The 26,735-nt window shown below is 41.6% G+C and overlaps 1 protein-coding gene across 2 annotated transcripts in view; it reads right to left on the bottom strand.

Moving 5' to 3' along the window:
• The window catches only part of HERC6 (HECT and RLD domain containing E3 ubiquitin protein ligase family member 6), a 57,752-nt gene extending 35,796 nt beyond the window's left edge, over window positions 1-21,956 (bottom strand). For both annotated transcript variants that reach the window (XM_027597401.2, XM_027597402.2), the window contains exons 1-10: window positions 21,672-21,956; window positions 19,380-19,539; window positions 16,829-16,905; window positions 12,973-13,200; window positions 11,123-11,220; window positions 9,266-9,393; window positions 7,449-7,585; window positions 6,481-6,548; window positions 832-953; window positions 206-265 (exon numbers count right to left, since the gene is read on the bottom strand). In XM_027597401.2, the coding sequence (XP_027453202.1) occupies window positions 206-265; window positions 832-953; window positions 6,481-6,548; window positions 7,449-7,585; window positions 9,266-9,393; window positions 11,123-11,220; window positions 12,973-13,200; window positions 16,829-16,905; window positions 19,380-19,539; window positions 21,672-21,870 (1,277 nt within the window). In that variant the 5' untranslated portion in view covers window positions 21,871-21,956. The remainder of the gene's footprint in view (window positions 1-205; window positions 266-831; window positions 954-6,480; window positions 6,549-7,448; window positions 7,586-9,265; window positions 9,394-11,122; window positions 11,221-12,972; window positions 13,201-16,828; window positions 16,906-19,379; window positions 19,540-21,671) is intronic.
• Window positions 21,957-26,735: the final 4,779 nt, after the last annotated feature.

Raw genomic sequence — 26,735 nt, 5'->3', positions numbered from 1 at the left:
AATTACAACTTACAGTGGTCTCGCAGAAAATTCCTTTACAAAATGGGAGAATTCTGTAACAACCTTTGGAGTTTTCTATGTTGGACTTATTGTTCATAGATAACATAATATACAAATTAAAATGACTGACTTGAAACATTTCATTTTAAATATTTCTCAATGTCCCCCCCATTTTAAATGAAGATAAGTCTCATGTAAAAATTACCTTTTCTTTAAAAAACTTGCAGTCAGACAAGCAGGAGATGAAAATATCTTCATAATTTCACTGTAAAAGTAACAACACACTTGTTAAGTCATAATGTACTATAAAGCATGCCTCCTCTTATATCCAACTATACAACTGAGGACATGGAATCGTTAAGGAAAACACCTATTCTCCTATGAGTCTTCCAAATTCTGGACATATTTTGTGCTGATAAATCTCCCCCAAACCCTTCATAGTTGATTTTACCAAGTCATGGATTTAAATAAAATCCATCCTTCTGAAAACAGAAACTTAGGGTGCCCCAGAGTATAAACTCTGAAGATACAAAAGAGTGCACTTCAATGAGGGCTTTGTAAGAGACAACATGTTTTTGATTCACTCCTGCATCTCCCATGGCTATCAAGGTGCCTGGGAACTCTATGTCCTCAATATAGCTGTGTTAAGTAAATGACGAATGAATGAGATCATCAGTGACTTCTTCAAACTTTGAGGTGGTAGAAGAGAATCATGGTTAAAATGCACATGCCTTCACAGCAAAGCCAAACCTTCTGTCTTATGTTTAGGATAAAATGACCCCATGGCTTCAAAACCAAATATTTGATTTATAACTTATCCAACAGAGCGACCTCTCAGCCACTTTACGTTCAGTGCTTCCTGTTGCCGCTGCTATCCATTTATCCATCAGGGACTGGTTAATTTGGCTTATTTCTGGCAGGATTTTCCTGGAAACATCTGTGGAACTGGTATCCTTCATGGAAGAAAAAAAAATGATCAGGAAAACATACCCACATGCTGAGGAATAAATAACACTGCAAAGCTTGTGGCAGGTGGTAGGTAGGCCCCACCCTCTCTGATGTAGGGTTTGGTGAGGAGTTATGTCCTCAGACTGACCTGGCTTTTCCAGTTCCTAGCCTTGGCCACTTGGCTTGGTCTGAGCCTTAGTTTTGTCATTTAAAAATGGAATGACACAAAATAATTGAAAACAGGGACTCAACCAGATACTTGTACACCAATATTCACTGCAGCATTATTCACAATAGCCAAAAAGGTGGAAACAGCTGGTGTCCAGTGACAGTATCCATAGATGAACATGGTGTATATGTGCAGAAGAATATTCAGCCATAAAAAGGGAAGAGATTCTGATACATGCTGAAACATGGATGAACTTTGAAGACATTATGCTAAGTGAAATAACCCAGATACAAAAGGACAAATATTGTGTGATTCCACTTATATGAAATTGGCAATTTCATAGAAAGTAGATTAGAGATTACCCAGGGCTGGGGGCAGTCATGGAATAGAGACTTATTATTTAATGGTTACAGAGTTTCTGTTTGGGGTGATAAAGTTTTGGAGATGGATAGTGGTGGTGGTTGCACAATACTGTGAATGCAATTAATGACACTAAATTACATACTTAAGAACAGTTAAAATAGAAAATTTTATGATGTGTGTGTGTGTTTGTGTATTTTAACCACAATAAAAAAATGAGATAATAATACCTACTTCTCTGGACTCTTGTTAAGATTAAATGACATTAGGTATACAAAGCCTTTGGATTATAGTTGGTATTCAGTAAATACTAATTTCTTTCTCCCCTCTAATCACCCATAGATTTTTACTTTTATTTTTTTAAAGATTTTTATTTATTTATTCAAGAGAGAGAGAATGAGAGATAGAGAACACGAGAGAGAAAAGGGTGAGAGGGAGAAGCAGACTCCCTGCTGAGCAGGGAGCCCGATGTGGGACTTGATCCCAGGACTCCAGGATCATGACCTGAGCTGAAGGCAGTCGCTTAACCAACTGAGCCACCCAGGCACCCTAGATTTTTACTTTTAGATCAGTGGTTTCCAAACTTTAGCATGCAACAGAATGACCTGGTGATCTTGCTAAAGCATAGACTGCTGAGCCCATCCCCGCAGTTTCTGATTTAGGAGTGGAGCTCGAGAATTTGCATCTGGCAAATTCCCAGGTGATGCTGCTGCTCTGGTGTAGGGACCACACTCTGAGAACCATGGTTCTAGACAATACTTGAAACCAAATAGCTCGAGGCGCCTGGGTGGCTAAGTCGTTGGGCATCTGCCTTCGGCTCACGTCATGATCCCAGCGTCCTGGAATCGAGCCCCGCATCGGGCTCCCTGCTCCACGGGAAGCCTGCTTCCCTCTCCCACTCCCCCTGCTTGTGTTCCCTCTCTCACTATCTCTTGCTGTCAAAAAATAAATAAAATCTTAAAAAAAAAAAAGAAAAAAGAAATCACATGGCTAGGGGGTGGTGTCAGAAATCACTATATGGAAAGAAAAAAACCTGTCTTTTAATAATAGCCTTCCAAAGATATTAGTGCTCTGCTCCATGTTATACCCCTGCCCCCAATGAACTTGTAATAAGTCAGGAAGTTCTTTTTTTGGAAGTAACCTCTATCTATGCCCAACATGAGGCTTGAACTCAAGACCCCGAGATCAAGAGTCACATACTCTACAAACTGAGCCAGCAAGGCACCCCATGAGTCAGGGAAGTCTTCATCGTTTTTATTTAATGCTTAAATAAAGACCTCCGGAAAAAAATGTGTAACCATGACTTCTGAAGTTCCCTTCAGCTTCTTGATCTGAGCCCTGGGTGTCCCCTCTAGTTCAATCATGAGAGCGCTTGTATTCCCCCCCACACACGGCTGGAAACTTAGGACAATGAGGTGCTCCCTATTGGCACTTACATACCATTTCTTCTACTCTCTTCAAAATCCCAGCTCCTCTAAAGTAATCATCTCCCAGTGTCCTGGTCACTACCGTTCAACACCGAAAACTTTAGTACCTTGCTGTCTTCCTCGGCACTGCCATGCTTGTTGTCATGCTTCCTGTAATTCTTGGCAACTACAGAACTAATAAACAGGATTTATTTCCCACCCTGATCTCTCAAGTCTTTTTTTTTTTTTTTTTAAGATTTTATTTATTGGGGCGCCTGGGTGGCTCAGTCGGTTAAGCGTCTGCCTTCGGCTCAGGTCATGATCCCAGGGTCCTGGGATCGAGCCCCGCATCGGGTTCCCTGCTCAGCAGGAAGCCTGCTTCTCCCTCTCCCACTCCCCCTGCTTGTGTTCCCTCTCTTGCTGTGTCTCTCTCTGTCAAATAAATAAATAAAACCTTAAAAAAATAAAGTATTTGGAGCTGAATAATAATGAAAATAAAAACATCAAAATTAAAAAAAAGATTTTATTTATTTATTTGAGAGAGAGAATGAGAGATAGAGAGCACGAGAGGGAAGAGGGTCAGAGGGAGAAGCAGACTCCCCGCTGAGCGGGGAGCCTGATGCGGGACTCGATCCCGGGACTCCAGGATCATGACCTGAGCCGAAGGCAGTCGCTTAACCAACTGAGCCACCCAGGCGCCCCCTGATCTCTCAAGTCTTGATCTCATCTCCACACTTCTTCTCTCTCTGCCTCAACTACCCATGCCCTGGATCAGGGTTTCAAGAGGGATGCTACTGACATTTTGTGTCAGATCGTTCTTTGTTGTGAGAGTCTTGTGCATGGTAGGATGTTTAGCAGCAGCCCTGGCCTCTACCCACCAGATGCTGGTGGCAGCCACCCCAACACACCTGCCCCTTTCCCTGTTACTACAACCTAAAATGGCCCCAGCAGTTGCCAAATGTTTCCTGGGGCAAAATCATTCCTAGTTGAAAACTACTGCCCTAGATCTAGGTAATACCCTATGCTTTATAATCATCAATAACTGTTTCACCTTCTAAAATTTCTATTAGAAACATTCTCAGGGGCGCCTGGGTGGCTCAGTCAGTTAAGCGTCTGCCGTCGGCTCAGGTCATGATCTCAGGGTCCTGGGATCGAGCCCCGCGTCGGGCTCCCTGCTCGGCGGGGAGTCTGCTTCTCCCTCTCCCTCTGCTCCTCCTCCCCTCACCCCCATTCATACTCTTTCTCACCTCCCCCCCAAATATATACATAAAATCTTAAAAAAAAAAAAGAAAAGAGACATTCTCTTCTTTGGTCATCATACACCTTTTTCTGATTCTCTTACTTTAAAGTGAAACTCCCAATCTAACATTCTTTGGTGCTGGAATGAGTTAAGACTTTGGGGACTGTTGGAACAGAATGAATGTATTTTGCATGCAAGAAGGACATGAATTTTATTGACGGGGTGGGGGGGTAGAACGTTATGGACTGAATGTGTTCCCCCCCAAATTCATGTGTTGAAATTCTAATCCCCAGTGCAATGGCATTAAGTGATGGGGCCTTTTCCCAAAGGAGGTGACTAGGTCTCATGAATGGGATTACTGCTCTCATGAATGGGATTAGTGCCCTTATAAGAGACCCCAGAGAGCTCTCTTGCTCTTTCTGCCATATGAGGACACAGCAAGAAGACAGCCGTCTATAAACAAGGAAGCATGTCCTCACCAAACACTGAGTACACTGGCCCCTTGATCCTGGACTTCCCAGACTCCAAAACTATGAGAAGTACATTTCTGCTGTTCATAAGCCACCTAGTCTATAGTGTTTTGTTAGCAGGCAGAGCAGACTAAGACAATTACTTTAGAGCGGACCCACTCCAACATTCTTTGAGGGCATTAGGATCTCTAATCCATTGACCCTATTGTTTGTTCATTATTCATCACCTCCTCATTTCAATATTGTTTTATCTCAGGGAACAAATAGGGAGGTGCAAGGAGAAGGAGAGAGCCAGGGGAATAGCCAGTTGGTGGAGCAGTCAGAACATACGTATTTATTGATTAGGTTCACCATCCTATATGGGCATAGTTCATGGCATCCCAAAACAATCACAACAGTAACATAGAAGATCACTGATCACAGATCACCATAACAAAGATAGGAATAATGGAGGGGCGCCTGGGTGGCTCAGTTGGTTAAGTGACTGCCTTCGGCTCAGGTCATGATCTCAGGGTCCTGGGATCAAGCCCCGCATCTGGCTCCCTGCTCCACGGGAAGCCTGCTTCTCCCTCTCGCACTCCCCCTGCTTGTGTTCCCTCTCTGGCTATGTCTCTCTCTGTCCAATCAAATAACATGTTTAAAAAAAAAAAAAGATAGGAATAATGGAAAAATTTAAAATATTGTAAGAATTACCAAAATGTGACACAGAAACAAGAAGTGAGCAAATGCTGTTGGAAAAATGGTTCCCATAAATTTGTTCCATGTAGGATTGCCACAAACCTTCAATTTGTAAAAAATGCACTAAATCATAGTGCAATATAATGAGGCATGCCTGTATACTTCTGTCTCCATACAGACATTTCAGAACCAACCCAGAAATATAATAAAATCCTCTCTGTCAACAATTAGGAGGGTACTACGGTATGGTGGATAATGGTATAAGCTTTGGAGCTGGATTGCCTGGGTTTGAATCTAGCCTTGCCACTTCTTAGCAGTGCAACTTTCGGTAAGTCTACTTCTCTAAGACTCAGTTTTTTCATCTGTAAAATGGGGGAAATAATACCAATTGGAGTTGACATGAGGATTAAATGTGTCAATCGACTCGGAGTATTTTAATTGGTACCTAACTCATGATGACTACAATTAATATTAATCACTGCTGTTATTATCATCAATATTACTTAATGATAAACAGTGTAGAAGCAATGAATTTAGGTTTGGGGGTCTCATCTCTTAGGAGGAAGTGAAAATTACAGGATGTTTTTTTAAAGAGGTTATACCTCATTTTTTAAAAAAGATTTATTTACTCATTGGAGAGAGAGGAGTGTGCGAGCAAGTAGGGGGAGGGGTAGAGGAAGAGAATCTTTCAAGCAGACTCCCCACTGAGCATGGAGCCTAGTTGACACAGGGCCATCCCACAACCCATGAGATCAAGACCCAAACCTAAACCAAGAATCAGATGCCCAACCAACTGAGCCACCCAGGCAACCCTAAAATGACAGAATTTTTTTTTTTTTTAAGATTCTATCTATTTATTTGACAGAGAGAGAGAGCACAAGCAGGGGCAGTGACAGAGGGAGAGGGAGAAGTAGGCTTCCTGCCGAGCAGGAAGGGATGCAGGGCTCGATCCCAGGACTCCAGGATCATGACCTGAGCCGAAGGCAGACACCCAACCAACTGAGCCACCCAGGTGCCCCTCAGAATTATTTTTTAAGAAGCATTCTAACAGAGGATTTTCTTAGTAAAAAATTTGAATACATACAAATGACACAATGTTTGAAACACTGCTCTGACATCAAGACGGAAAAAAATGATTTTTATTTGTTTTTGTTTGTTTTTGGTTTTTTAAAGAATATTTTTAAAAGAAACAGAAAGTATAATAGATACCTGATAAGTTGTCACAAAATTGGCATGTGTTCCAGCAAAAATATGTTTGACTTGAAAATCCACAAGGTCTAAAAGAAAGTATAAATCCATGCTTATTGTTTTTAGAAGTAAAAAAATAAATCTTTTGTTATAAACCTTAAACTGCTCTAAAAACATAGTCTTAAAAAAAACCTGATATATTGGGGTGCCTGGGTGGTTCAGTCAGTTAAGTGTCTGACTCTGATTTTAGCTCAGGTCATGATCTCAGGGTCGTGGGATTGAGCCCCACATTGGGCCTTCCAGAAGCATAGAGTCTGTTTGTCCCTCTCCCTCTGCTTACCCCCCAACCCCGTGCTCTTGTGCATGCTCTCTCTCTCTCTCTAAAATAAATAAAATTTTTAAAACAAAATCTGATATATTACCAAACTAAATTTACTTATTTATTGGTAATTTATATTCTTCTAGATGAATTTTGACTACAAGCACCATAAAAGATTAATTTTGATCAGGTTACATGTTGTATATTCTTAAAATTTAATTTTTCATGCATTTACATAATGAAACCAGGGTGAGGTACTTTAGAAGAGGGTTTTTTTATTTATCTGTTTGTTTGTTTTTTTTATTTGATTTTAAGCAATCTCTACACCCAACATGGGGCTCAAACTCACAATCCTGAGATCAAGAGTCACATGCTCCACCAAGTGATCCTGCCAGGTGCCCCTAGAAGAGGTTTGATTAAATATATAAAAGTGCATCTCTCTGATAGTTCATCGACTTGGGATCTTTTTCGTATTACCCTAATCTTTAGAAAAAAAAAAAAAAACCTCCAGGAATCATTACATAAGAAAAGATGCATATTGTACAGATTAAAAATAACAGTACAAAAAGAACCACAGTTCTATGTACTCTTGTGAAAAGAAGATAAGTAATATTTCTCCTCCAGTGGCATCAATTAAAACAAAATCATAAATTAGTGGGACCACTCATACCATCAGCAGAAATCAGGCAGGTAAAGTCAGTGTTCTCTGTCAGAGCCTCCAGATGAGTTGGGCTGCTTTTGCAACTTGGTCCGCGACCGAAAGACACTACCTTTCCAGCGGTGTAGACATATGCAAGGGTATGGTAACTGCAAGAGACAGAATATAATGAAGATCAAAGTACTCACACTTTTTGAGAAAGATGATGTCTCCTAACACAAAATACCAGATTTATCTTATAGTAAGTACTCAGATCCCTTATCATAATGTCAGGGTGACAGGGTACCAAATGATGTGACTAAACAAATGGTAGGAGAATATTAACTTATTACTAACCTTAAAGATAGAATATTATCAGTGGGTCTTTACTGTAGTTTCTTCCATTTGTGTTTTTTTGTTTTGTTTTGTTATTTTATTTTATTATTTGTCAGAGGAAGAGAGAGAGAGAGAGAGCGAGCACAAGGAGGGGAAGCAGTGGGAGAGGGAGAAGCAGGCTTCCCGCAGAGCAGGGAGCCTGATGCAGGGCTCGATGCGGGGCTCGATGCAGGGCTCGATGCGGGGCTTGATCCCAGGACCCTGGGACCATGACCTGAGCCAAAGGCAGCCGCTTAACCGACTGAGCCACCCAGGTATCCTATACCATTTTGTTCTTTTTTTTTTTAAGATTTTTTTATTTTATTTATTTATTCATGAGAGACAGAGACAGAGAGAGAGAGGCAGAGGGAGAAGCAGGCTCCCAAGGAGCAGGGAGCCCGATGCGGGACTCGATCCCAGGACCCTGGGATCATTACCTGAGCTGAAGGCAGACGCTTAACCATCTGAGCCACCCAGGCGCCCTATACCATTTTGTTCTAAATGTAAGCTTTGTTTTTTATGAATTGGGTAGATAATATTCAGTGTCCTCATAATTAGGTTATGCAAAACTCTGAATGCATATGCAAATACATATTATCTTCTATTTGCATGAGAATACGTTAAATCTTGTCTTATCAACTTAAGTAGGCAAACACCACTATTTTTATTTTATTTTATTATTTTTTAAGATTTTATTTATTTACGGGCGCCTGGGTGGCTCAGGTGGTTAAGCGACTGCCTTCGGCTCAGGTCATGATCCTGGAGTCCCAGGATCGAGTCCCACATCGGGCTCCCTGCTCAGCAGGGAGTCTGCTTCTCCCTCTGACCCTCTTCCCTCTCATGTTCTCTATCTCTCATTCTCTCTGTCTCAAATAAATAAATAAAATCTTAAAAAAAAAGGTTTTATTTATTTATTTGAGAGAGAGAGACAGAGAGCACAAGTAGGCAGAGTGGTAGAGAGAGGGAGAGGGAGAAGCAAACTCCCTGCTGAGCAGGGAGCCTGATGTGGGGCTCAATCCCAGGACCCTGAGATCATGACCCGAGCTGAAGGCAGACGCTTAACCGACTGAGCCACCCAGGTGCCCCACCTCTATTTTCATTTTAAACCCTCCTCCCAACCCCCAGCACCTAGTAAGGTGGTCTATACACAGTAGACTTCTAATAAATTCTTATTAAATAAATGAAATGTCTGGAATAAATTAGAAAAAATAGAAAACTTAAACTATATTTGAAAGAAGTAAATTTTCAGAAAGGAAAATGATCTATAAAAGGAGTAGTCACATATTTTGGGTTTTAAGGTTTGATAACATTGCTGAGGAGTCTTTTTTTTTTTTCTGATGAACAGCCAAGTTTACTGAACCATAGTACAAAGCTCCGGAAGGCGGGACCTGAGAGGGTTGCCCTGAGGAATCATTTCAAAGTAATAAAATAAAACACTTTCTACTTACACTAAAAACAAAAAACTAGCCCCTTACCTTCCACAATCTATCTGTGAAACTAGGCCATCAATTCCTTCCATGAGTTGTGGACCTTCCTTCTCAGCAGTGGGGCTGTGTCCCAGCTGTCCGTAGCTATTGCCTCCAAACGTGAACACTTTCCCGGTCTGTTTGAAAAAGACAGAATCAGATTAATTTCAGATTTTAAAAAGTAACTAAAAACTTAAAGATTAAGTATCATCAGAGAATTGTATGACAGCACTATGTGAAATATAAGCTCTATATAAAGGGGAGGGGGTCTTATATTTATTATTTCTAGTAATAAATGTAAGGGTTAACTCATTAAATGTGAAAAACCGTTGGCATTCATTGTAGAATGAATGGATGGACAAATTAATTGGTTCAAGAGTAACACTAACATTTCAGTAGCCGGTTGCTTTATTTCTTTGTGATCTCTGAAAATAATCTTTTTTCAAAAGATTCTTTTTTAGAGAGAGAGATAGAGTGCGTGTGAGTGGGGGAGCAGGCGAGGTGTCCTTGGGATTCTCTCTCTACTTCTCCTGCCGCCCCTGCCCCCCGCCCCCCCACTCATGTACATGCACACTCTCTCTCTAATAAAAAATAAATAATGCAAATTACTTTAGATATTTAGTTTTTATTCACTTTTTAGCTTATATGAATGTTTTTTATTTAAATTTAATTAATTAACATATAATGTATTTGTTTCAGAGATAGAGGTCAGTGATTCATTTAGTTTTTATTTTTTTTAAAGGTTTTATTTATTCATTTGCGAGAGAGACAGAGAGAGAACAAGCAGGGGGAGAGGGAGAAGCAGACTCCCCGCCGAGCAGGGAGCCCGATGCGGGACTCGATCCCAGGACCCTCGGACCACGACCTGAGCCGAAGGCAGACGCTCAACCATCTGAGCCACCCAGGCGCCCAATTCATTTAGTTTTTAAATAAACATTTCAACCACACAAATAGTTTTCTTTCTTCTTTTTTTTTTTTCCACACAAATAGTTTTCAAGTCTATTCCTTATGGCTCTGGAGAGAATCCATCCCACTGGAACATACTATTTGGCCAGTACAAGAAGAGGAGGCAAACATTTACAAAGCGGGCTTGTAATTATGCCAAGCAAGAAATGGAACAAAGTAGGTTTTAGTCTATAATTTGGGTTATTGAAACCTGTAAAAGTTACTTGGTTGCTTCTACATTAATTTTCATCTGTATAACTACTTTATGAATGAATAATTGCTAAAAGGATTAACTCCTATATTAATCGTTTTTTTAAATTTTTTTTAAGATTTTCTTTTTAAGCAATCTATACACCCAACGTGGGGCTCAAATTTACAACCCCAAGATCAAGAGTTGCATGCTCTACCAAATGAGCCAAACAGGCACCCCGTTAATCTAATTTAGTGGGTATCTAAATATATTTCTTAAAGCTGAAATTAGCTTCTGTTATAAGATCTTGAAAATTTCATGGTTTATACGGGCGCCTGGGTGGCTCAGTCGTTAAAGCGTCTGCCTTCGGCTCAGGTCATGATCCCAGGATCCTGGGATCGAGCCCCACATCGAGCCCCGCAGTGGGCTCCCTGCTCGGTGGGAAGCCTGCTTCTCCCTCTCCCACTCCCCGTGCTTGTGTTCCCTCTCTCGCTGTGTCTCTCTCTCTCTCTCTCTGTCAAATAAATAAATAAAATCTTAACAAAAAAAAATCCTTTAAAAAAATTTCATGGTTTATATTTGGTTAATTTCTCCTCTTTAGATATTTGTATATTGAATGGATATGTTGAGATACTGATACACATATTGCTTTCAACAACAGTCAGTACATGTACATTGTGGTAACATTTCTCAGGAATTCAAAAAAAAAATAGCAAAACATTTTAAATTACCTGGGTAAGCACCGCAGTGTGCTCATAACCACAGCTGATATAAATCACACCTAGATTCTTCAGCGCACCAATTGAACGAGGCTTGGAGCTTTGCAGTACTGAAAGAAAGAATCTCTAGAGTATAAGACTCAGATTTCATGAGTTTTCACGTCTTTTAATATTTTTATCATCTTATAATTCGTTACCATAATTTTTAAAATGAGCACTCAGAAGTATTATAAACAGAGGGAAGGCCCTGCTTTGGAAAAGAAAGAAAAACAGTCTTTTAGCATCTATCTCTGAAAACTATTTAATCTTCTGGAATGCCTAAGGCTATTCTCCTAGAAAGCTAAGGTTTAAGACCTTTATTCCCAATAATAGTGCCATTATGTTATATTCATTTCTGTCACATAGTAGGTGTTCTGCAAGCATGCAATAATAATTGAGAAAATAAGAGGACTTACTTCATGTTGACAGAGTTAAACGAAATGAGATGTAAGTACTGGCTGAGCATCTGTTAGCCAGTACTGTAAGCACTGAACAGAGGAGGGAGGAGCGATAGGGCTCACGGGCTCATGGGGAAGATTTCGCAGTGAGTTTGTTTAAGGGTTATCAGACGAACTGGCTGTTTCTCCTGTTAGCATCTTCTGATCCAATGTGCAAGCTTGGCTGCACATTGCAATAATCTGTGGAACCTTTAATAAAGACTGATGCCTGGCTTCCAACCCCAGACATCCTGATTTACTTGGTATGGGGTCTAACTTGGGCGCTGGGATTTTTAAATGCTCTTATGGCAGACAAAATAAGGGGCTTCAAAGTTGTCCGTGTCCTTCCTCAGAGGCTGTGGATATGTTAGGTTACTCAGCACAGAGGAGTTAATGAAGCAGATAGAATTAAAGTTGCTAATCTGTTGACCTTAAAATAAGGAGCTTAGGGGCACCTGGGTGGCTCAGTCAGTTAAGTATCTGTCTTTGGCTCAGGTCTTGGTGCCGGGGTCCTTGTATGGAGCCCCAGGTCGGGCTCCTTGCTCAGCGGGGAGTCTTCTTCTCCCTCTCACTCTACCCCTCCCCCACTGCTTGTGCTCTTTCACGCTTGCTCTCTCTCAAGTAAATAAAATCTTAAAAAAAATAAAAAATAAAATAAAATAAGGAGGTTAGCCTGGATTATCTGGGTGGGTCCAATGTAATTACAAAGGTTCTTTAACAGAAGAATCACTGTCAGAGTAATGTGACCTGAGGAAGACTTCACCAGCCATTGCTGGCTTTGAAGAAGGGGGCTATGAGTCAAGGAATCAGGTGGACTCTAGAAGGGGGAAAAGACAAGAAAATGGTGCAATGCCCATCTCCATCTCCTACCTGGCTGCCCTGAAGCCTCCAGAAAGGAACACAACCCTACTGATACCTTGATTTTAGCCCCGTTAGAACTGAATCAAACTTCTGACCACCAGAACTGTAAGATAATAAATTTATGTTGTTTTATTTTTTTTTAAAGATTTTATTTATTTATTAGAGAGCGAGCGAGAGAGAAACAGCATGAGAGGGGAGAAGGTCAGAGGGAGAAGCAGGCTCCCCGCTGAGCCGGGAGCCCGATGTGGGACTCGATCCCAGGACCCCGGGATCATGACCTGAGCCGAAGGCAGTCGCTTAACCAACTGAGCCACCCAGGTGCCCAAATTTATGTTGTTTTAAGTCACAAGTTTGTGGTAATATATTATAGTGGCAATCAAAAATTAAGATGGCTCCCCAGGTGATTCTAATGTGTCACAAAGTTTGGGAATCACTGCTCTAATCGTCGAGAATCCTCTTTGCAGAGTTGGTCTTCCAACTGGAGAGAAAGAATGATTTACTGCAAGAAGAAGACTATCTCGTTACCTGGGACATGATTCTTTTGGAGGGCCAGCTGCCCTGCATTGTTGTTTCCCCAGCCAAATGAAGCCCCGGAGAGAGAGAGGGCGAAGCTGTGGGCCCCGCCTGCAGCCACCTGAGCGAGGGGGATGCCGTCCAGGGACCTCACCCTCTGCGGGCTGGCTTGGGAGGGGAGCTTCTTCCCCAGGCCCAGCTGCCCATGGCTGTTACTTCCCCATGAAAACAGTTGGCCATCTATAAAAATAAAGCAGAGAAATTGAGAATTACAAACACATTGGAACACCAAATTCAAGTAGAAACTACCACCCTCATTTTAAAAGTCATTAATAACTAAAATAGGGATAAAGGAGGTTAGAGTATTCTGACTAAAAGCAAGGAGGATGGTCAGGAACACCTTCAAAAGTCCCTTCCAACAACATCCACTCCTCTTCTCCCTCCAGTTAAGGGCAACTCTGCTCTTCCAGCTGCTCAGACCAGAAATCTTGGAGTCATCCTTGACTCCCTTCTTTCTCTTACACCCTTCAGCCTAGCAAATCCTGAAGTCTCTATCTTTAAAATATGTCTGGGATCTGACCACTTCTCACCTCTCCACTGTTACCACCTTAGCCACCAAGCCACCATCATTTTTCTCCTGGAAGTTTACAATAGCCCCTCACTGGGCTCCCAGAGTCCATCTTTGTCCGTTTTCCAAAGAGCAGCCAGAGTGTTCTTTTAAAAAAAATGAGTCAGACTGAACCCTTTAGGAATTTGCTATCTTACTCAATAAAAGGCCAATTCTCACCAACGCTCACAAGCCCCAGGTCACCAGGATTCTCCATGACACGTCTCAGAACTTATCTCCCCCTTGTTCAGACCTTTCCAGGGACCCTGCTGTTCCTAAGCATACTGCTGAGCATGCTGCTACCTCATTAATGGCCTTTGCATCTAGATCATACCTCTGGACCATGGCCTTAGCATTATGTCCCCCTTCCTCCCTTCTTTTGGTCTCTGCTCACCTTATAACAGTTTCCCTAACATCATTTATAAAAGAGAAAGATTCCTTTCCTCCACTCAAGTACTTGATCCCATCCCCTTACCTGGCCTTACTTTTCTTCATACCCTTACCTCTGTTATATGACATAATTATTTGTCTATGTATTTAAGGCTCACTTCCCCTACACACCCCCCAGAATATAAGCTCCATGAAAACTGAATCTTAGGTTTGTTCACTGCTTTATCTTCTTTGCTGGAAACATAGGCACTTAAAAAATATTTGTGGAATGACTCTATGGGAGTAAAAGACCATCAACATTTTATGTTGAATTTGACCAGAGATGGATAATTTACATGAGGTCAAAAATCAAGATCTTTTTTTTTAAAGATTTTATTTATTCATCTGAGAGAGCGAGAATGAGAGATAGAGAGCACGAGAGGGAAGAGGGTCAGAGGGAGAAGCAGACTCCCTGATGAGCAGGGAGCCTGATGCGGGACTCGATCCCGGGACTTCAGGATCATGACCCAAGCCGAAGGCAGTCGCTTAACCAACTGAGCCACCCAGGCGCCCCAAAATCAAGATCTTCTAATGCTTCATTGTTTACCCAGAAAAATGCTAACATAGCTCAGATTTTTATGTTTATTATAACTGATTTTTCTTTTTTAACTCTTCTAAAGTTATTTCTACCACTGAAAAGTATTTCTGGGGCATCTGGGTGGCTCAGATGTTTAAGCGCCTGCCTTGGGCTCAGGTCTTGGGATCGAGCCTAGCATCGGGCTCCCTGTTCGGCAGGGAGCCTGCTTCTCCCTCTCCTTCTACTACTCCCCCTGCTTGTGCTCTCTCGCTCTCTCTGTCAAATAAATAAATAAAATCTTTAAAAAAAAAAAAGTATTTCTGAGGGCCCATTGCACAATGTCAAACTCATATGAAGGTCTATGAGAACTCACAGTTCACCATAGCAAATGTACTGGGTATCTGGGCTCCATACAACCTTCAGTCCAGACCAATATAAAGACAAATCAATACCCTGGGGAAATAATTCAAGCTATTTCAATAATTACGAAGAAGGAAAGCAAGAAAGGAAGAAAGACTATATTTCTTGTACCCCGGCCATCTGCTATAGATTGTACAGGATATATTGTGTTCCTTCTTTCACTGAATCTTCTAAACACCCCATAAGTACTCCTACAGATGAGAAAATCATCAGGTGAAATAACTTGCCCTACATCAAATCTCTGGAAATGGTAGGACGGAATTACACGATAACCACAGGATTATGCTATGGTCTCATGGCCTGCGTGGTACAGCGGTTGAGTGCTTAGGGTTGGCATGTAAACAGGTATAGGTTCAAATCTCACTTCTATTTCTTAGTGTGTGACCTTAGGCAAATCACAGAAAGTCTCTGAGCCCAAATTTCCTCATTTCTAAAATGAGGATACAAATAATGCGCAGCTTCTGTGTTTAAGTGATTTCATGAGATTACAGGCGTAAGGCATCTCACATGGTAGCTGGTGCACAGAAGGCAACCAAGAAATGTCCGGAGTCCCTGTGGCACAGCTGCCATCATGCATATGACATCACCTGGGGGCCATGCAAATGTTACGTGTCCCTGGAAGGCACTCACAATATGCCAAACCAAAATATGCCACTCTGGCATAAGGATTATTTTGTTTTCTCGTTTTTTTTTAAAGATTTATTTATTTGACAGAGAGACACACAGCGAGAGAGGGAACACAAGCAGGGGGCGTGGGAGAGGGAGAAGCAGGCTTCCCGCGGAACAGGGAGCCCGATGTGGGGCTCGATCCCAGGACCCTGGGATCATGACCTGAGCCAAAGGCAGACGCTTAACGACTGAGCCACCCAGGTGCCCCAAGAATTATTTTGAGCTAAGGGCAACTGAGAATCCACAAGTGTGGGAAAAGTTCTCTGCCCTCCTCTTATCCACCCAAAAGCAAGGTATATATTTCCCTTTGTGAAGGTGTCCTCTTCTCTTGCACCCAGGATGCGGCAGTGACTCATCACCAGAGACGGAGAGTCTGCCTCAACATGAGTCTTCACAGATAACCTCCCCTTTTTTTTAAATTTTATTTTATTATGTTATGTTATCACCATACTTCACAGATAATCCTTAATAAAATAACTCTTATCCTCCATTAGTTTCTCCCATGTATTTCCAAGTCCCATGTATTTCCCTACAATCGATCATCCTGCAAAGCCCAAATCTTTCCCTCATTAAAATGGCTCATAGCCCCCAAGTCTAAACACTTCTTGAGTTTCACTTCTTTTCTGTAAACTTCCATGCACTAAAATATTAATAAAACTGGTGTGCTTTTTCTCTTATCAATCTGTCTTTTGTCACTTAAATTTGCAGACTCCCAGGTACTGAACCAAAGAGGATAGGAGAAAAGTTTTTCTTCTGCAACACTCTCCATTCAAGCATTTTGATTGATGCTGGACAAAGGATGGGGATGTTAGTAGAAGAAATGTAAAGTCATAACTTTGATATCTTGACTTTTCTTTCTTTGATCTAAGTAAAAAAGACAAATAGACCTTAGTCTATCTGAATTTGCTGGTACATACAACCACTCAGCATAAAGGGCAAAGTTCCAGATAAAACTGTTATTAAATTCTGAGTCAGATCAGGTCATGTGAACAGAGATGACCTTTTATGGCATTGATATGAATTAGGCACTACTTAGACTATAATAAGAACAAAGAAAATAGGGGAAAAAATGAAGAACAATACAGCTTATGAAATCTAAAGAGTTAAAAAAAACTTTTAAATGCATTAAAATGAGGCCCAGTGCATTAAAAATCAACAGGCATCATTCATATTCAAAAAAATCACTTTGTAATTACACTTAGAAGATCCAAGAACCCTTTTTTTACCTTCTGATAATGCCAGGGAGTGGTAGTGTCCACAAGAAACTTGTATAATTTTTATACCAGTCAGAGTTTTTATCTTCCTGTAATAAAAATGACACAAAATCTATTAATCCTTCTTTAGAGTGGCTCACCAAGTGAACTACAGATATTAAAACAATCCCAGGTAATACATTTGGTTTAGGGAAATAACTCTCTCTTCCTTTCTTTTCTTTTCTTTTTAAACTGGGCTATTTTAATGTTTTTTACAATAGAATAAATAGTTCTCTGGATGACTGCAGATATGTAAGGCTGTTTGGTAGTATTCAGAAACACCACAGTAATGGTGATTTTCCTGATTGGCATGGAATCTTCAGCAATTTTAAGGAGTTACTTGTCTGAAACTGCTGTCAGACCAAGTCTGCATTTATGCATCCATCATTTTCAGGATTGTTGGTAACCTGGGCATATTTTCCCCAGAAATAACTTTATTTTCTTATTTTTCTGTAGTACCCTTATTCCAAAGCCCTCAAACTATTTTTAACTTGATATCAACATGTATAAAGGTACAGAGCAGAATACAAATCCAAATCCAGTTATAATACAAAAGTGATTTTTATTAGACATTTAATGCAGTATATAATGTACTAACTTTTATTCTATACTTATTGACTTAAAAGAAAAATTTCTTCATGCACATATGACACAGGGCTTTAGAATTTATAGGACACTGTTATTTATATCACCTGATTTAAGCCCTATGCGATAAAGAAATCATTAGGTTGAATCCTATTAAATTGCCATTTTCGTGGATCAAAAACATAACTATCAGCAATTTCATATGGTTGAACCTAGTAGAATTCAGAGTTCTGGTTTGCTCTAGGGAATCACATTATAGTTATCATGTTGTAGGACTAGACTCAAACCTTCATCTTTTCATTCCAAGTTCAATACTTGTCCCCCAAAGCCACAGCACTCTCTTACACAATTAAAAACCAGAAGAGGTAACAAAGAGTAACTTCCAAGTATTAAAAATCATGCTTTTAAACATGAGGGGCGCCTGGGTGGCTCAGTCGTTAAGCTTCTGCCTTCGGCTCAGGTCATGATCCCAGAGTCCTGGGATCGAGCCCCGCATCGGGCTCCCTGCTCTGCGGGAAGCCTGCTTGCTTCTCCCTCTCACACTCCCCCTGCTTGTGTTCCCTCTCTCGCTGTCTCTGTCTCTGTCAAATGATAAATAAAATCTTTTAAAAAAAAATTCTTAAACATGTAATTCATGAACACACAATTCAGACTGCTTGTCATATCATTTGTCCTAGGAAGCTGTATGTGAGGAAATGACTCCCCCCCACCACCCCGCGTCTTACTACATAAACTATTAGGATCCAGTGGCTTAAGACAGACCAAAAGGTTATGTTGGGAGGAAAACTCTTCCTTTTCCCGTATGGATCCAGTCGATACGGGACATGCAAATTAACTGACAATAGACAGATTAACAGGAGAAAAAACAAGGCTTATTTACATGTACAGAGGGGAGCTCCCAGTAAAGGAAAATTTGTGGAATCCCCTTAAATATATCAACCTAGCAAAATGGAGGGGATTTAGGACTTCAGTAGGAGAGTATGGAAGTTTCCATAGGGTTTTTTGATGTTGACTGGGCAGTCTGTCTTCACAGCAACTGAATTCATAGGAAACTCCCTTCAAGCTATTCATGGCAGCTGTTTTTTCAAGGAGACTTGGCTTTAGTCCAAAATGAAGTTCTTTTTTTTTTTTTTTTAAAGATTCTATTTATTTAATTGACAGAGCGAGAGACACACACACAGCGAGAACAGGAACACAAGCAGTGGGAGCGGGAGAGGGGGAAGTAGGCCTCCCGCCGAGCAGGGAGCCCAATGTGGGGCTCAATCCCAGGACCCCAGGATCATGACCTGAGCCGAAGGCAGTCGCCCAACGGACTGAGCCACCCAGGCGCTTTCTGTATCTTTTATTTAATGTTTTTACTTTAAAATAATATTTATTGGGGCACCTGGGTGGCTCAGTCATTAAGCATCTGCCTTCAGCTCAGGTCGTGATCCTGGGGTCCTGGGATGGAGCCCCCACATCGGGCTCCCTGCTCGGCGGGAAGCCTGCTTCTCCCTCTCTCACTCCCCCTGCTTGTGGTCCCTCTCTCGCTGTGTCTCTCTCTGTCAAATAAATAAATAAAATCTTTAAAAATAATAATAAAATAAAATATTTATTTTATTTTATTGATATTTTATGTGTATTTTATATTTTATATATTTTATATTTATATATTTTTATATTTATTTATTTACCACAGTTATTTCCAATACATAAGATTTATTTAGATCAAAGGGTCACATGTTCTCATTTCACCCTGCCTTTCTCCTTCATAGGACCCTAATTGAGTAACAATTGATGTTAGTTTTTTCCTGTCTCATTCTCTTACTACACTATAATCACTGGGGCTAGGGACTGTGTTTATCACAGTCATCTTTGTACCCTGACATCTTGCATAATGCCAAGCACATGAAACTGAAAAATACTGGATAAATGAATGAATGAATGGAACTATACTTACCTAGGTATAAGATTTATTTCCTTAAATTCTCCAACTCCCAGCTGCCCCTCAGAACCAGCCCCCCATGCAAAGACCCTTCCTTTGTAACAGACAGCAAGAGAGTGTTCCTTTCCACAGCTCACAAGATCAACGCGTAGAGTTTCCAATGCGTGAATCAGTTCTTCAGGAAGAAAAACAAAACAAAACACCTCAGAAGATTATTAATTGAACAACAAGTTTAAGACAACAAGTTTAAGACAACAAGTTTACTTTCTTCAAAAAGAAGGGACACTCAGATTTCTCATCTTTTCCAATGGACTTTTCAAATCAAGTCCTGACATCCACACTGCAGGTGTGAAGGAAAGCAGCTCAATGTGTGTTCCACTGTCTATATGGGAATGTGGTTGCCATTCCAAAGGATGAGTTTCATGGAAGAGGGGAACTTGTAGAGACTATGATGTTTGGCCTATGATTTCTCTATGATGATGGTAACAAAACCAAGGGAGACAGAGAGCAGATGGAATGGCCTCCACTCTACCCTTCTGACTTCCCAGCCCTGAACAGTGAGAATAGTCAATCCTTTATCTGGAGGAAATGGGCAGGGAGCCTTCCCCATGAATGTGAGAGGCAGAAGCCAGGTCCTCTCACAAAGAAGAATGCAGTAACATGCCTCTAATGGCCAAAGGCACCCACAAATGAAAACCTGATCCTTATAGCATGATTCCTAAAAGTCAATTTAAACTGTTTTCCCAAAGTGTTTATCTCTGAATTATTAGAGGTTTTGAGCTAAATATATCACTACTAGTAAAGTTTCTGCTAACACTTCAGTTTTCTTTTTTTAAACCTTTGTGATCTTATCCTTTTCAATAATTTATTTTCAAACTATGGGAAAATAAAAAACACCCCAAGAATTCATACACTCATGAAGGTAGAGACTGGTATCACCTTCCTGGAGAACAATCTGGCATCAAGTATCACGTTGCCCCTCATCTCCACCTAAAGTGGATCAGAATATGCCACCCCAAAATATGCCACTTTGGCAGAATGATTATTTTGTGCCAAAGGCAAGTGAAAATCAAAAGATGCAGGAAGAGTTCTCTGCCTTCCCTTTAGTCACCTAAAAGTAGGGCATAAATTTCCCTTGTAAAGCTATTCTCTCCCATACCAGAAAGATAAGAGGAACTCTTATCACTGGAGTTGCCACTGAGATGAGCCTACATAGACAACCCTAACCAAAATAACCCTCATCTTCCATTAGTCTCCCCCATATATTTCCAAGTCACTTCCCCACAACCGATCATCCTTCAAAGGCCAAACTCCCTTTTCTTTGCTAAGATGCAATATAAGTCCCTGAGTTTAACCACTTTTGAGTTTCCCCCTTTTTTTCCTGTGAACTGCTGTGCACATAAAATATTAATAAAATTGTATATTTTTTTGGTTAATCTTTGTCCGCTTAGTTTGCAGACCTTCAGAACAAGAGCTAACAGGATAGAGGAGAAATTTTTCCTCCCAGACACAACTCTTGGTATTTATTCTAAGTAAGTAATCAGAAATTTGGTCAAATAATGGCAATCACAGTATTATTTATAAAAGTCCCTAATGAGGAAAAAACCTAATGTTTTAGGTTTTTTTTAGAAGAAGCATTAACTTGTATTGTCAAAGCCTGGAATGTTTTGCAACAATTTAAAATGTATTTTCAAAAAAAATACATAATTAAAGGGCAATATGTTCATGATATTATGTTTCATAAGAGCACAATTTATAGAGCTGTATAAATACCGCGTACACAAAACTATATAATGACATGCTTTTATAAAAGTAAATATATAATAGAACAAAAAAGCAAATACATCAAAATATTATAGTTGTCTTTGGGTATTGGAATTATAGGCAATTTATTTCCCTGTGTTTCTATAATAATCAGTAATGGTAAAAATGGTATTATACTTTTAATTTTAGGGGAAAAAAGATGCTCTGCGGTATTTCTGAGAGTTAGAGATGTCCCACCCATAAACCACGTTTGGAAGGTCACTATTCCAGATAGATTCGCACTGGCAGGGATTGGTCTAGAAAGGCTTAGTGGGAGGGACCATGTCTCTTCAAAAGAGCGCTGTCCCGTCACGTTCCGCTCTCAGTTTCGCTTTTAAACTGAAGTGGAAACCGAAACAAACTGCGCTTCTGGAAAACGAAACTGACGAAGTTGCGCGCACGCACAGAGCATCGTTTCGCCGTATCCTGGGGCCCTGCGGACCTGGGGCTCCCAGCACCCGCATCTACCTGGCCCCCCGCCCCGCGCCTTTGTCCCGCACTCACTTGGCTGCTCCTCGCTCTGCACGCCCCTCCGCCCCAGCTGGCCCTGGCTGTTGTCCCCGCACGAGTGCACCTCGCCGTTGCTCATCAGCAGCAGCGAGTGGCGCTCCCCGGAGGCCGCCTGTCGCAGCTCGACGCCATCCCGGCCGGTCCGCCTCCGGTGTAGAGGTCTTCGGGGGCTGGTGCCCCAGTAGAGGTACATCCCGTTCCCGCGCCCCGCCGCCTGCGCCTGGTCTGTCCGCGCCGCGCGTAAGGGCTCTTAAAGGCTAATGACCGCTGTGTGCTGATTCGCAGAAACCGGGAAGCTGGGTGGACCAGCCCGGCTCTGATCTCACACTGGAGGCCAACTCCCCTCACCCCAACTCCGCCCTGGCACCCTTAGTCATCCTGACGTCCCGGCCAATGGCTTCTGGGACTCAAACGTGAGCACCCAGTGCTGAGGAGCAGAGGGACTCCAGAGGAAGAGTTCCTGCATTTACTTGGATACTAGCTAAGCAAATTCATGAGCCTTGTGACTTTGGGCAAGTTACCTAACGAAGCTGTGTCTCAGCTACCACATCTGTGAAACGTGGATGGTAATGCAGCAAATCTAACCTTAGAGTAAGTTAACAGAATATGCCAGAATGATGCCTGGAGTACTTAGAGTGCTTAATAAAAGCATCTGAGTGCCTACCCTTTTTTTCTAGGCTGTTTTTGGCAGTGGAAATGCAAAATCCTCTTGGGACTAACATTCTCCTATTTGTAAAGAGGTAAATATTTAGTATAATGTCAAGTGGCAACTCAAAGAAAAATAACAGTAAAGTAATAGATGGTTGGGGCAAAGGAAACTTTTGGGTTTTTTTTTTAAGATTTTATTTATTTGAGAGAGAAAGTGAGAGAGAGAGAGAGAACACAATGAGGGGACAAGGGCAGAGGGAGAGAGAGAAGCAGGCTCCCTGCTGAGTACGAAGCCCCAGGTGGGGCTGGATCCCAGGACCCCAAGATCATGACCTGAGCAGAAGGCAGAGGGTTAACCGACTGAGCCACCCAGGTGCCCCAGGAACTTGTGTTTTTTGATAAGATTTCAGGGAACACTTCTTGGATGAAGTGACATTTGAGCAGAGCGTCCAGGGGACATGAAAAATGAGGGAATGTGTCATGCTCATATCTAGAGGCTGAGGGTGAAGGAGAGCAGTTGGAAGCTTTTGAACAGAGAAGCGACATGATCTGACTTCAGATCATGTCCAACGACTGAGCCACCCAGGCGCCCCAAGAATTTAATGTTCTAATGATTCCATGTCTCTGTATCTCTTCACCCTGTCTCTTGCTCTGAGGGTTTCATCTTCTAGCTCCACACAGTGTACTCCAGAGTTCCAGAATCTCCTTAGAGGTAGCAAGAGAGTTATGACATCTCTAAGCTTTATACCCAGCTCTCAGCTTCACAGTCTTGGAGAATCTGGTGTTTAGTTGTGATGCTCTCACATGTCCACTGCATGTCCAGCCCTCTGGTTGTTCACAAATGGACAAGACAATTAGGATAGCCCGTAGAAGTCAGTAGGAGAAAAAACTGACCTACCTGTCAGAACGGCTAAAATTAACAAGACAAGAAACAAGATGTTGGCGAGGATGTGGAGAAAGGGGAACCCTCTTGCACTGTTGGTGGGAATGCAAGCTGGTGCGCACACTCTGGAAAACAGTATGGAGGTTCCTCAAAAAATTAAAAATAGAGCTACCCGGGCACCTAGGTGGCTCAGTTGGTTAAGCGACTGCCTTCGGCTCAGGTCATGGTCCTGGAGTCCTGGGATCGAGTCCCGCATCAGGCTCCCTGCTCAGCAGGGAGTCTCCTTCTCCCTCTGACCCTCCCTCCTCTCATGTGCTCTCTCTCTCTCATTCTCTCTCAAATGAATAAAATCTTAAAAAAAAAATAGAACTACCCTATGATCCAGCAATTATACTAATAGGTATTTACTCAAAAGATACTAATTCAGAGGGATACATGCACCCCAATGTTTATAGCAGCATTATCAACAATTGCCAAATTATGGGAGCAGCCTAAGTATCCACTGACTGACAAATGGATAAGGAAGATGCGCGCGCACGCGCGCACACACACACACACAGGAATATTACTCAGCCATAAAAAAGAATGAAATCTTGACATTTGCACAACATGGATGGAGCTAGAGAGTATTATGCTAAGTGAAATTTAGCAGAGAAAGAAGAATTATGCTAAGTGAAATTGTCAAAGAAAGACAAATACCGCATGATTTCACTTATATATAGAATTTAAGAAACAAAACAAGCAAAGGGAAAAAGAGAGAGAGGCAAACCAAGAAACAGATTCTTAACTATAGAGAGCAAACTGATGGTTACCAGAGGGGAGGGGGGAATGTGTTAGATGGGTGATGGGGATTAAGTAGTGTGCTTGCTTTGATGAGCAATGGGTGATGTATGGAAGTGCTGAATCACTATATTGTACACCTGAAACTAATATTACACTGCATGTTAATAACTGGAATTTAAATAAAATTTAGAAACAAAACCCAAAAACAAACCAAAAAAGCTGACCTATCCAAACCCTGATGTTTCAGTTTCCTTACAGGTAAGAAATTGTAGTTTTGATTTTTAACTCTAGAAGGCAGTATTAGCCAACTTGATTTCTTTAATGGTAGCAACCATTTTTCATGATTGGCTGACTTATCGTTGACATCTTTATAGGTACTCTTACAATTATTCACAAGGATTTTAATGATTTTCTTTCCCATGCTCATTGAAAGATACTGGTATTTAAATTACTTAGAAAGGGCGCCTGGGTGGCTCAGTCGTTAAGCGGCTGTCTTTGGCTCAGGTCATGATCCCAGGGTCCTGGGATCAAGCCCCACATTGGGCTCCCTGCTCAGCGGGAAGCCTGCTTCTCCCTTTCCTACTCCCCCTGCTTGTGTTCCTGCTCTCGCTGTCTCTGTCTCTGTCAAATAAATAAATAAATAAATAAATAAATAAATAAATAAATAAATAAAATCTTTAAAAAAATAAAATAAAATAAATTACTTAGAAAAAAATAAAATGCTATACTCACATGTTATCCTATTATTACTATAATTGTCATTCTAACACATTGCATTGTAACACTGTAGCGTTCTCAGAGCACCAGAACATAGCCCTGAATTGAGAAGACAGAGGAAAAGTGCCTCTAATCCTAGAAATAGTTGCCACTCGGGGCACCTGGGTGGCTTAGTCGTTAAGCTTAAGCTTCTGCCTTAGGCTCAGGTCATGATCCCAGGGTCCTGGGATCGAGCCCCGCATCGCACTCCCTGCTCTGCGGGAAGCCTGCTTCTCCCTCTCCCACTCCCCCTGCTTGTGTTCCCTCTCTCGCTGTGTCTCTCTCTGTCAAAAAAAATCTTTAAAAAAAAAATGGTTGCCACTCAAGCCAGGGGCTTCAAAACATGTTACCCAATAACAAAGGTTATTGGGACTGTCCAAGAATTGTATTTGTTTTTGTTTTTGTTTTTTTAATTTTATTTATTTATTTGAGAGAGACAGAGCAGGAGGGGGGGAGGAGCAGAGGGAGAGGGAGAAGCCGACTCCCCACTGAGCAGGGAGCCCGCCATGGGGTTTAATCCCAGGACCCGGAGATCACGACCCGAGCTGAAGGCTGGCGCTTAACTAATTGAGCCACCCAGGTGTCCCACCAAGGATTGTATTTGAAACATAGTTAACTTAACTTGTTAACCTTTGTGAACTAGTGCAGCTTTACCTGTAAATTAGGATTAGCTTCATCTGCATATAATAAAGCGGCCAAATAATAATGGTTTAAATACAGAATGATGGTTGAAATACAAATTTGTTTCTCTCACACACAAGAAGCCCTGAGGTGAGCTGTCAAGGGCTCATGTGACAGCTCCATTATTTTTCAGGAACTCAGGCACCTTCTATCTGCTTCCTTAGAGAACCTAATTTCTACCTCATGTTCCAAGATGACTGCTGGAATTCTAGCTGTCACAGCTGTATTCTAAGCAGCTTGGAAGGAGAAATGAGGTGGCTTCCCTAAATCCCATACATTTCTGCATGCATCTGATTAACCAAAACTTCTTCATACGGCTATAGTAGTGGCAGAAGCTGCTAGAAAATGTAGTTTTTAGCTGAACACCTTATAACTCCAGATAAAAATGGCGTTCAGTTACCAAGGAAGAAGGAGAGAAGAGAGTTGGTAGCAACAGTCTCTCCACAAGTAGCAAGGAATTGGAGACATTTGGTGCAAACATACGTGGCAGGCAGTACACACTTCATGGGTGAGTGGCCAGTGATGTTGGCCACTCAGGGCTCTGCTCTCAGAAGGCCCTGAGCTTAGTTTAATACTCCGCTGTCATTACCTTGAAATTCTTAACAACTTTATGTTTGAATTTGTGTTTCATGAGTGAAATCTGGTGGAACACTGGAGCGTGCATGTGAGCAGAGATGTGTGCAATAGGTCTGCTATTCCTTGCTGCCCTATTTGTATATAGTGTTTGAGATGCACTATGAATACAGAATTCCACTGGGTTCACAATGTGTGGGAGTTCGAGGAGACCCAAAGCTAGTATAAGGTAAGCAGGTTGCATCTACAAACAAGTAAGCAAGGGGCGCCTGGGTGGCTCAGTTGGTTAGGCGACTGCCTTCGGCTCAGGTCATGATCCTGGAGTCCCGGGATTGAGTCCTGCATCGGGCTCCCTGCTCGGCGAGGAGTCTGCTTCTCCCTCTGACCCTCTTCCCTCTTGTGCTCTCTATCATTCCCTCTCTCTCAAATAAATGAATAAAATCTTAAAAAAAAAAAAGTAATCAAGGACACTGACGGCTCCTAGAGGCCACACTTGCTGTTCAAACCAGAATTTGGGCTTTCAACACAGAAAGAAGGCAACTGCATTCTAAGAAACACAAACAAGCAAGAAACCCTATCACACTCTTTCTTACTCCCCTTACTTCTCAGTATTAGCCAACCACTATGCTGAAAATAATGACACAGAAAGAATAGGAAATACAGGGCAACTCATAATTTCTTTTCTTTTCAGTCCTTCCTTATTATGAGGCTGAAATTAGAGATTGGTAGAATAT

Source organism: Zalophus californianus, chromosome 2 (genome assembly GCF_009762305.2).
Source record: "Zalophus californianus isolate mZalCal1 chromosome 2, mZalCal1.pri.v2, whole genome shotgun sequence".
In the NCBI taxonomy this organism is placed as follows: Eukaryota; Metazoa; Chordata; class Mammalia; order Carnivora; family Otariidae; genus Zalophus; species Zalophus californianus.
This window is presented reverse-complemented; position numbering and strand designations above follow the sequence as displayed.